Source organism: Haliotis rubra, unplaced genomic scaffold, assembly GCF_003918875.1.
Source record: "Haliotis rubra isolate DU_JTF1 unplaced genomic scaffold, ASM391887v1 Scf55, whole genome shotgun sequence".
Lineage (NCBI taxonomy): Eukaryota > Metazoa > Mollusca > Gastropoda > Lepetellida > Haliotidae > Haliotis > Haliotis rubra.
In genome coordinates, this window is record NW_025767246.1 from 2,239,727 (window position 1) to 2,252,100 (window position 12,374).

General features: G+C 42.3%; 1 protein-coding gene across 1 annotated transcript in view; it reads right to left on the minus strand.

The window, feature by feature from the left end:
• The window catches only part of LOC124253730 (trissin receptor-like), a 122,618-nt gene that overhangs the window by 16,775 nt on the left and 93,469 nt on the right, over positions 1-12,374 (minus strand). The window contains exon 5 of the mRNA XM_046687550.1: positions 1,120-1,322. Coding sequence (XP_046543506.1) covers positions 1,120-1,322 — 203 coding nt within the window. The remainder of the gene's footprint in view (positions 1-1,119; positions 1,323-12,374) is intronic.

Here is a 12,374-nt window from a genome sequence, read left to right on the forward strand (position 1 = left end):
CTGCTTCCAGACCTCCATACAGACATCCACTCAGCTTCCAGGCCTCCATACAGACACCCACTCAACTTCTTGACCTCCATACAGACATCCACTCTGCTTCCAGGCCTCCATACAGACACCCACTCAACTTCCAGACCTCCATACAGACACTCACTCAACTTCCAGACCTCCATACAGACATTCACTCAACTTCTTGACCTCCATACAGACACCCACTCAACTTCCAGACCTCCATACAGACACCCACTCAGCTTCCAGGCCTCCATACAGACACCCACTCAACTTCCAGACCTCCATACAGACACCCACTCTGCTTCCAGACCTCCATACAGATATCAACTGAACTTCTTGACCTCCATACAGATATCCACTCAACTTCTTGACCTGCTTACAGATATCCACTCAACTTCTTGACCTCCATACAGATATCCACTCAGCTTCCAGACCTCCATACAGACACCCACTCAACTTCCAGACCTCCATACAGACACCCACTCAGCTTCCAGACCTCCATACAGATATCAACTGAACTTCTTGACCTCCTTACAGATATCCACTCAACTTCTTGACCTCCATACAGATATCCACTCAGCTTCTTGACCTCCATACAGACACCCACTCAACTTCTAGACCTCCATACAGATATCCACTCAGCGTCTTGACCTCCATACAGATATCCACTCAGCTTCTTGACCTCCATGCAGACACCCACTCTGCTTCCAGACCTCCATACAGATATCCACTCAGCTTCTTGACCTCGATACAGATATCCACTCAACTTCTTGACCTCCATACAGATATCCACTCAACTTCTTGACCTCCATACAGACACCCACTCAACTTCTTGACCTCCATACAGATATCCACTCAGCTTCTTGACCTCCATACAGACACCCACTCAACTTCCAGACCTCCATACAGATATCCACTCAGCTTCTTGACCTCCATACAGACACCCACTCAACTTCCAGACCTCCATACAGACATCCACTCAGCTTCCAGACCTCCATACAGACACCCACTCAGCTTCTTGACCTCCATACAGACATCCGCTCAGCTTCTAGAGCTCCATACAGACATCCATTCAGCTTCCAGACCGTTACACAAACGCCAACTCACCTCCCTGATCTCATACTAGCCCGCATGCCGGCCACCTTCCAGACCTCTACGCAGATGAAGGTGTAGGCGACCACCATGAAGCAGATGGGGATGAAGAACATCATGATGAACATGTACATCTCAAACAGGATGCTGAACACGGGCGGGTGCCACTCCTTGATGCACCAATAGGCCTTCCGGTGGACTCCAACCTCTTTGTGAATCTGGGGAACACAAGCATCTCAGTCTGAGACACATACATTACAGAAGAACTGACTGACTGACTGACTGAGTTTTGGTTTTACGCCGCTTTTAGCAATATTCCAGCAACATCACGGCGGGGGACACCAGAAATGGGCTTCACACATTGTACCCATGTGGGGATTCGAACGTGACGTGACGAGCCAACGCTTTAACCACTAGTGGTGGAGGTAGTGGTGGTGGTGGTGGTGGTGTGGCAATGTGGTGGTGGTGGTTGTCGTTGCTGACATGGTGGTTGTTGTGGTGGTGATGGTGTGGCAATATGGTGGTGGTGGTTGTCGTTGCTGACAACGAGGTGGTTGTTGTGGTGGTGATGGTGTGGCAATGTGGTGGTGGTGGTTGTCGTTGCTGACATGGTGGTTGTTGTGGTGGTGATGGTGTGGCAATGTGGTGGTGGTAGCTGTCGTTGCTGACAACGTGGTGGTTGTTGTGGTGGTGATGTTGTGGCAATATGGTGGTGGTGGTTGTCGCTGCTGACATGGTGGTTGTTGTGGTGGTGATGTTGTGGCAATGTGGTGGTGGTGGCTGTCGTTGCTGACAACGTGGTGGTTGTTGTGGTGGTGATGTTGTGGCAATATGGTGGTGGTGGTTGTCGTTGCTGACATGGTGGTTGTTGTGGTGGTGATGTTGTGGCAATGTGGTGGTGGTGGTTGTCGTTGCTGACAACGTAGTGGTTGTTGTGGTTGTGATAGTGTGGCAATATGGTGGTGGTGGTTGTCGTTGCTGACAACGTGGTGGTTGTTGTGGTGGTGATGGTGTGGCAATATGGTGGTGGTGGTTGTCGTTGCTGACAACGAGGTGGTTGTTGTGGTGGTGATGGTGTGGCAATGTGGTGGTGGTGGTTGTCTTTGCTGACAACGTGGTGGTTGTTGTGGTGGTGATGGTGTGGCAATATGGCGGTGGTGGTTGTCGTTGCTGACAACGTGGTGGTTGTTGTGGTGGTGATGGTGTGGCAATATGGTGGTGGTGGTTGTCGTTGCTGACATGGTGGTTGTTGTGGTGGTGATGGTGTGGCAATGTGGTGGTGGTGGCTGTCGTTGCTGACAACGTGGTGGTTGTTGTGGTGGTGATGGTGTGGCAATGTGGTGGTGGTGGCTGTCGTTGCTGACAACGTGGTGGTTGTTGAGGTGGTGATGGTGTGGCAATATGGTGGTGGTGGTTGTCGTTGCTGACAACGTGGTGGTTGTTGTGGTGGTGATGTTGTGGCAATATGGCGGTGTTGGTTGTCGTTGCTGACAACATGGTGGTTGTTGTGGTGATGGTGTGGCAATGTGGTGGTGGTAGCTGTCGTTGCTGACAACGAGGTGGTTGTTGTTGTGGTGATGGTGTGGCAATGTGGTGGTGGTAGCTGTCGTTGCTGACAACATGGTGGTTGTTGTGGTGATGGTGTGGCAATGTGGTGGTGGTGGCTGTCGTTGCTGACAACGTGGTGGTTGTTGTGGTGATGATGGCGTGCATATGTGTTGGTAATGGTAGTAGTATACGGAAATGCGTGATAATATCAGTAAATCTATCAGTTCATTGTATTACGACGACATATTTGACTGATGTCACATATATTAACCACTGCTTACGGAAAACTAAAAAGAGAAGGCTAAATTAACCTATTGTAATTACAACGACAACAAACACTGTTTCTTTCAGATTATTAAGTATACGCCAAAAATACCCTAAACATGAAAACACATAACTGTATGCTGGGTAGTTGAAACTACAAAACAGATTAAAACACACATTGTAATTCCGGTAAATTGAGTAAGAGGGTCCCACATCAAACGTTTACAGTAGTATTCTTACAATAGTAAAATGGATACGAGCCAATGAAATGTATGTGTAACTGACAAGTTGACTTCGAACTAACAGAGTATTCACACAGACGATGTGTAACAATATTTTTGAAGACCCCAAATTCTTTTAACCCATCAAAGGACAATTTCAATAAAAACATTTCTATAAAACGTGAATCGGTTAGGATGCGGAAACAGGATTTCCATCGTGTAAAGTGATCCAGGTTTCTTTCCCACTGAGCAGATCAGATCGGAAGATGGAGCAGGTTTGGCCCCCGCTGGCAATACTTCCTGGAACTGATGCATTTATTCGGCACCAATCTCAGTGAGCATCTGTTGGCAGTAGGTGCGGAGAGAGTGCTCTTAATGCTAGATATGTCATCAACGCACCATGGCCCTGCAGGGGAACAGGAAATGACGTCATCGTCTCACTTACCGAGGTGTAAAAAGTGAAGAGAATGTTGTTTTCGATGCTATATGTTCTGCCTTTGTCTGTATTGAAAGATAAGCGGCCCTACATGTGATGGTTCGCAGACAACCATGTCTGACTCCCAAGACGAACGTTATCAAGTTAGACACTAACGTTGAGATAGAATAACTGAATAGGCATCTGTCGATTTCTGCTCACGTATTTCTTACGGGGTGCATATAATGAAGAAGAAACCTTCCATTATAAAGTGCAAATAAAATAACGCCCCACTCAGCATTATTGCAGCTTTATATCGGGGTTTTGTAAATATTCAAGTCTGGATCAAATAATCCAGTGATCCACAGCATGAGCATCGATCTACGTATCGATGTGCCAACAAAGTCAACGAGTCTGACCAACCGTTCCTGTTGGTCGCCTCTTTCAACAGACATGGGTTGCTGAAGACGATTTCTAATCCGGATGTTCACGGATAATATCACACTGTTTCAAAACTGTAAATAATTATTGAATTTACAAATCAAATACACATTCATGTAAGAAAGTGACAAACAGGCACGCAGCAATGTGATACTCAAGAACTTGACACAAGGACGTGGTAGAATTCCGAAACCTATTATTTATAAGTGACAATGGCATGAAAGAAAAGAAGTAAAACAATGATTTGACACAAAGAAGTGACTACGCAACGTGATGTAAGGGCGTGTAACACGTCTGTAAGTCAAGGAATTGAAAGAAGGCCAAGAAAATACATGACACAAATGAAGTAGTACGACGACGTGACACAAGGGAGTGACGTAAGGATGTGGCGCTATTCTGTAACTCAAATAATTGGCAACAGCGTGCTGAGGGCGTTCAAAAATAGTATTAAACAATGACGTGACACATGAACGTGATACAAGAACGTGACACAAATGAAGTGACACAACAGGCTGGCACGTCGCAACGTGACGCAAGGACGTGACACACGGACGTGACACAACTGAGGACGTGACACAAGGGCGTGACACAAGGACGTGACACACGGACGTGACACAAGGGCGTGACACAAAGACGTGACACAAGGGCGTGACACACGGACGTTACACACGGACGTGACAACTGAGGACGTGACACAAGGGCGTGACACACGGACGTGACACAAAGGCGTGACACACGGACGAGACACAAGGACGTGACACAATTGTAACTCCCACACAAGCGAAAGTAACGAACCAGAGTGAAACATTAATGCTGGTATCAATCAAGTCATTCTTTGTGTACCGATTTCTGAGATGGTATTAATTTCCTGCCTACATATGTTCACAACGTGAAAGGCGCTCAGTAGAGTGTCGTGATTATAAGGTAGCGAAATACGTATCCCACCCACACACAGTCGCCATGAAAATACGGTAACGGCCCTTGGTGTTACCAACATCATCGTCATCAAAATCATAAAAGCTTGAATATCAACATCTGAGAGAAAGACCAGAGAGAAAGTTTCCAGCATAATGTAGAAGATTTCCAGATTATTATTACCCCGGATAACCCAAGCTGAGGCGCAAGAAGGTTAATATTCTCATGACTTATCCCACTAGGTACCCATATTCTGCTGGATAACAGTGGCAGTTTTGAGCAAACTCAATTGCCTAAGGTGAGACCACGTGTATCACATGTGCTTCATTGTGGGGGAGGAATGAATTCGAACAAACTCTCAGGAGTCACCCATCCAAGGACTCTCCGCGCCCAACGTTGCTAACTTCAACAAATTTGTGACCCGTGAAGATCCGGGGTAGACTAGGTCTTCAGCAACCCATGTGCTTGCCATAAAAGGAGACTATGCTTGTCGTAAGAGGCGACTAACGGGATCGGGTGGTCAGTTTCGCTGACTTGGTTGACACATGTCATCGGTTCCCAATTGCGCAGATCGATGCTCATGCTGTTGATCACTGGATTGTCTGGTCCAGACTCGATTATTTACAGAACATATAGCTGGGATATTGCTGAGTGCGGCGTAAAACTAAACTCACTCACTCACTCAACAGATTTGTGACCTGAACTCTATGCACAGGTCCACACACCATCATGCAGGAACTGACGAGGACGAGGGGAACCTGACAAGTTAATGGACGAAGACATGTTGCTATGGCATCCGTGCACGTGTAGTCGTGCTGCGATGCCCTTGACCAATACTCACACTGTCAATCACCTGTGTATTTTGTATGACCCCTTTTTCTTTTGCAAAACGTCGCGTTATTGTTGGAGTGTTGCAGACAGCGACGTCAAATGACCTTCATGCACACATGAGGTTGTACCACAACCACCTCAACATGCACAGCGTTATCAACAACTCCCATTACCTTTGTACAATACCTCTCCCATAACGACATCCTGGACATTGATCGGCATTCACAAGCATCCTCATTAATGAAACTTTCTTAACACTTGATTAACATATCCGTCGATGGCTGCGTCTTACCAAACCATCCTTTAAGAGGAGGATCTTTAAGCCTGCATCATTAGAAGATAAGAAAGCAATGTTTTTTCTTTGCGTGATTGTGGATTATCACATTCTCGAAGAACGCAAGATTATCAATAAGCAGTAAAGCAGCAATGGCACCAAGGCGTGCGAGTGGTAATTAACTTTAAATTGTAGAAAAATCTCAGGGTCGCCAAAATTGATTCCAGGATTAAAAAAACTCGGCTAGCATGATTGTGTGAGTTAAATGCCGAATAGTCGGTCAGAATATAATGAAACATGTCAGGGCCATATTATAGTTTTTGTATAAGTTTAACTTTTTTGTTTTATCATTTGCTAGAGTTAATAACTCCAGTATTGATTTTGCGGAACATTTATGCTTAATGTTGGCATTGGAAGGAACTCTTCACTTTGTCAACATGGAATATCTTGTCGTTTAATCATTTCCAAAAAGTGATTGAAGATAAGACCTATACCGTCTTTGTTTTTCATAGATCCAAAGCATCAATTTGTTTTTCAACATCATGATATAAATCAAATGTATTGATTAAATTCTGATAATTGAATAAGATGATGCCGATACGTAGTGAACAATACAAGAGCGATGTTTATTCTTCAAGAGCGTCGCAATTATTGGGAAATTTCAGATTTCAAGATGCAAAAAACGTGTGAGAGAAGGTTATATTAGGTCTAGCGCCGCTTGAAACTGTTTTCCAGTTATATTGTAACATGTCAATTTCATAAGGGAAGAAATCCCGAAGTAACGCAAATCTGAGGTTTACGACTTTGGTGAAACCCATGAGGAAGAAATCCCGAAGTAACGCAAGTCTTAGGTTTACGATTTTGGTGAAACCCATGAGGAGGAAATCCCGAAGTAACGCAAGTCTGAGGTTTACGACTTTGGTGAAACCCATGAGGAGGAAATCCCGAAGTAAACCCGTGGCCATGGTGCCGACATCAGAAAACATGTTCGGGTCGAACACGGATTTGAACCCCCACTAATAGGTCTCTGGCGTGCCAAGGGATGCAGCTGTGCACAGACAATTTGGGCGCCTTAGCGTATACTCCATATATGCGTGAAGAAAATAACGTTTCTTAAGATGACATATGTTTTGGTTGTTATTTATTACAGTTTATTCACCTAATAGTAGAGTGAGTGAGTGAGTGAGTTTAGTTTTACGCCGCACTCAGCAATATTCCAGCTATATGGCGGCGGTCTGTAAAAAATCGAGTCTGGACCAGACAATCCAGTCATCAACAGCATGAGCATCTGCGCAATTGGGAACCTATGACATGTGTCAACCAAGTCAGCACTTAATAATAGGGTTAACTTTATTAAAAACAAATGTAAAACAATACCAATTAGAGATAATGTGACATATTGTTTTTCTTTCACGACTATTGAACATTTCATGCAATGGGCAGATAATTGTTTGCCCAGTGCATGCTATGGGGAAGCTGTATTGCACATTGCGCGCACTGGGCAAACGGCCCACCCAATGCACGACATGGAATATTGCTGATCGGGGCATTAAAGAACAAAGAAACAAACAAACATGTAGTACGTTCCTTTATTTCCATATTTATTGGAAAGTAATATATAAATTATAGGATTCTTGCATAGAATCGATATTCAATCTCCATTATAAAATAAAAGTACAATGTCTTTATAAAGTGATATAGATCTCGATGCAAAAGAAGCCCAACCATTCGTGCAATTTCTCAATCTTTACAAAATCATATTTGTCTGGCTTACTTTGGTTTAACCTTCGCAACAAAAACTGTCAGTAAGAAGCAAGCCAAAAAACATAATCACGTAAATTCGGTAAGTAATCCATCAATTACATTCTTCTGGTAAATTTCTTTTTAACAATGAGGTGCATTAGTAGTGCTTCCGTGTTTCCTGATATAAGTGAATTTAAGCATAGTGATGTATACTCAGTGCCCTGAAGATGGCCTTGGCTGACAATGGAGACACACGTAACTTAAAGGACAGCCTCAAAGATTCTAATGAATGACTGGTAATTGCTATTGTAAACCAAGGTAAACATTTTCTGATCTGTCTGTTGTTAAAGTAGTGCAAAGCGTCTTTTGACTGGCGCAGAGGCGTTTCTTTGCCTCACCGGAAGTGACGTGAGAGAAGACGAAGACAAGAGAGTCTTTAATGTCTTTATGTAGAACTGAATTTATAGTCACGTGTTTGTGGGGAGTTACCCTAATCTCTCTAACTGTCTGGCTTCAAAATACAAATACCTCCCCTAAATGTTACCAAGACCCTGAGGACTATATACGAATGTAGTGCCCTTTTTAAATATGTTGTTTACTCTGTTAACGTTGTATGTGTGATCCCAAGGGGCAGGTTGGTAGACATACACCATGAAATATTCATTCTTCAGCGATGACATGTTATTGTGGATTTAAAGAGAAACTAAATGTAGTGTTGGGAGCTTCTCTCTGTATGTCTGTATACCTGTTGGTCTGTATGTCTGTATACCTGTTGGTCTGTATGTCTGTATACCTGTTGGTCTGTATGTCTGTATACCTGTTGGTCTGTATGTCTGTATACCTGTTGGTCTGTATGTGTGTATGTCTGTATACCTGTTGGTTTGTATGTGTGTATGTCTGTTGGTCTGTATGTCTGAATACATGTTGGTCTGTATGTCTATATACCTGTTGGTCTGCATGTTTGTATACCTGTTGGTATGTATGTCTGAATACCTGTTGGTCTGTATGTGTGTATGTCTGTATACCTGTTGGTCTGTATATTTGTATACCTGTTGGTCTGTATGTCTGTATACCTGTTGGTCTGTATGTCTGTACACCTGCTGGTCTGTATGTCTGAATACCTGTTAGTCTGTATACCTGTTGGTCTGTATGTCTGTATACCTGTTGGTCTGTATGTGTGTATGTCTGTATACCTGTTGGTCTGTATGTCTGTACACCTGCTGGTCTGTATGTCTGAATACCTGTTAGTTTGTATACCTGTTGGTCTGTATGTCTGTATACCTGTTGGTCTGTATGTGTGTATGTCTGTATACCTGTTGGTTTGTATGTGTGTATGTCTGTTGGTCTGTATGTCTGAATACATGTTGGTCGGTATGTCTATATACCTGTTGGTCTGCATGTTTGTATACCTGTTGGTATGTATGTCTGAATACCTGTTGGTCTGTATGTGTGTATGCCTGTATACCTGTTGGTCTGTATGTTTGTATACCTGTTGGTCTGTATGTCTGTATACCTGTTGGTCTGTATGTGTGTATGTCTGTATACCTGTTGGTCTGTATGTTTGTATACCTGTTGGTCTGTATGTCTGTATACCTGTTGGTCTGTATGTCTGTACACCTGCTGGTCTGTATGTCTGAATACCTGTTAGTTTGTATACCTGTTGGTCTGTATGTCTGTATACCTGTTGGTCTGTATGTGTGTATGTCTGTATACCTGTTGGTTTGTATGTGTGTATGTCTGTTGGTCTGTATGTCTGAATACATGTTGGTCTGTATGTCTATATACCTGTTGGTCTGCATGTTTGTATACCTGTTGGTATGTATGTCTGAATACCTGTTGGTCTGTATGTGTGTATTCCTGTATACCTGTTGGTCTGTATGTTTGTATACCTGTTGGTCTGTATGTCTGTATACCTGTTGGTCTGTATGTCTGTACACCTGCTGGTCTGTATGTCTGAATACCTGTTAGTCTGTATACCCGTTGGTCTGTATGTCTGTATACCTGTTGGTCTGTATGTGTGTATGTCTGTATACCTGTTGGTCTGTATGTTTGTATACCTGTTGGTCTGTATGTCTGTATACCTGTTGGTCTGTATGTCTATACACCTGCTGGTCTGTATGTCTGAATACCTGTTAGTTTGTATACCTGTTGGTCTGTATGTCTGTATACCTGTTGGTCTGTATGTCTGAATACCTGTTGGTCTGTATATCTGTATGTCTGAATTCCTGTTGGTCTGTATGTCTATATACCTGTTGGTCTGCATGTTTGTATACCTGTTGGTCTGTATGTCTGTATACCTGTTGGTCTGTATGTCTATATACCTGTTGGTCTGTATGTCTGTATGTCTGAATACCTGTTGGTCTGCATGTCTGTATACCTGTTGGTCTGTATGTCTGTATGTCTATATACCTGTTGGTCTGTATGTTTGTATACCTGTTGGTCTGTATGTTTGTATACATGTTGGTCTGTATGTCTGAATACCTGTTATGTATGAATACCTGACCATCCGATCCTGTTAGTCGCCTCTTACGACAAGCATGGGTTACAGAAGATCAATTCTAACCTGGACCTTCACGGGTTCATTGAGTATGAACGGAGTTTGTCTGTCTTTGAAATTTTGGTGTGTAGTGTTATCATGAACTCCGGGGTCGCTATTTCGACACAGTCCTTCTGTGTATGCCTGCCTACCCGTAGCCAGCTTCTGTCACACACAAAGACAGTATTATTGCAAGATGAAACCTAGATATTTATGGTATTTAATACTATTTATCTCCTGTAATTTACATTTGCAACGTGGGGTTTGCGCTGGCGATACATTTCCACAACCACTTGACGATTGTTTTGTGGATTAAAATGAACGTGCCATACATCTTCCCTCTGTGGCCGAGTGTGAACAGTAACTTCTAAAACTAATCATCGTCAAAACGACGTATATTGCTTTTAATTCCCTCAATGATATCATTAGCTTATAATAAAATAACTGTAGTCCTAACACTGATCCCTGTAGAACGCCTGTATTTATTTTGACAAGTCTGAGATCGGGAACCTTGGGTTACTACCATCTGTTTCCGGTTTTGTAGATAATTGATGACCATTTCAATAGATTTCCATTTACATCCCTTTATGGCATACTTATAAAAGGCATTAAGTAACACAGAACACAGGCATTAAGTAACACAGAACACAGGCATTAAGTAACACAGAACACAGCTCTCGCTCCTTAAATATCATCAGCGCAGTGGCAAGAAAATCATCCAAGTCTGTTAATTGTTAAACAGTCGACGTGGCATTAAACCAAAATTGTAATTTTAAAAATAAGCTGTTATCCCCCAAATAATTAAAATCGTGCTTAAAACTTTTGAAATCTTGTAAGTACGACAGGTTTATAGTTTGTGCAGTTCTTAATGTGTTTATCTTATATCAGAGAAAGTAGGAAGCATAAGAGACTTATCATGGAACTCTATCATACCACAAATCTGTTGACACAAAATAATTAAAAATTGACCTCGATAGTTTTATATTGTCAAGATATATACGTAAACACCAGCGCGCGCATGAGTTAAACCTGTTTGCTTACGTGTGTTAGGGTTGCCACTGGTTGGACAGGATACAGTTACCTTTTCGTGAACACCTGGTATCACCAGTATTTTATAGCGATTCAAAAACATATGCTCATTATATACTCTGAATCGTACAATCGACAATACCTTTGGCGAAACATTTACTGTGGATGTGGAACGGGTTTTGTTGCTTTTACATTTGAACATGCAAAGGGTTTTCTCGCTTTTGTTTAGTCGAAAAAATAACTTTTCCTTAAATACTGGTAAAGTGGATTGTGGTGTTAGTCTGAAATAAATCGTCTTGCTCTTTCTTCAGGGAAATAAACTGAAAGTCTTGAAGCGCTAACTGAAAAATATATATTCTGTCTCAGAGAAACGTTCTAGACACACTTTCAGAATTTGTAATGGCTGGTTTAGAAGGTTGCACTTTCCGGTCATTGAAGTCTCGTTAACACACGAAATAACTGCGATGCAAAATACGTAAAATGTCAGTATTTTTGCCCTCACTTGTGAAAGACACTACGTCATTATGAAATGTTATGACGGCATTACAAAATAGATGACGTCATATGCTTCCTCGATTGCTGAACCTGTTTGATTTGCAGAATGGGGGAAAGAGTTTTCGAAGTTGTTTCGATAAATATAGAACCAATTATTTATATGTTTCGTGAATGTGGTGCCCATTTCGCAAGCCCCATGACACGTTTCCTAATGTTTAGGAAGAGACAAAGCGGGACACTTATCTAGTAAAATACAAATGTATTCATACGTAGTGAAAGTCCGAAATATGTCTAAGTAAAATCAAGTCCACATCATAAGGATTTTCGATAAACCGGATTATACCATACGTATTACTATTAATTTTACTATTTTGGAATTGGCGGTTTAATTAGTGTGACCAAATACGTATAATTCAGGAACCAAAATGAAAGGTGCAACTTGCCGAATGATGCAAATGAATAAATCAGGTAAACACCACTTTCTTCGTATCACAAATAATATTACAAACACGTGAACGCTACTTTCTTTTCCCAACAAATAAACCTTTATTTTATTTT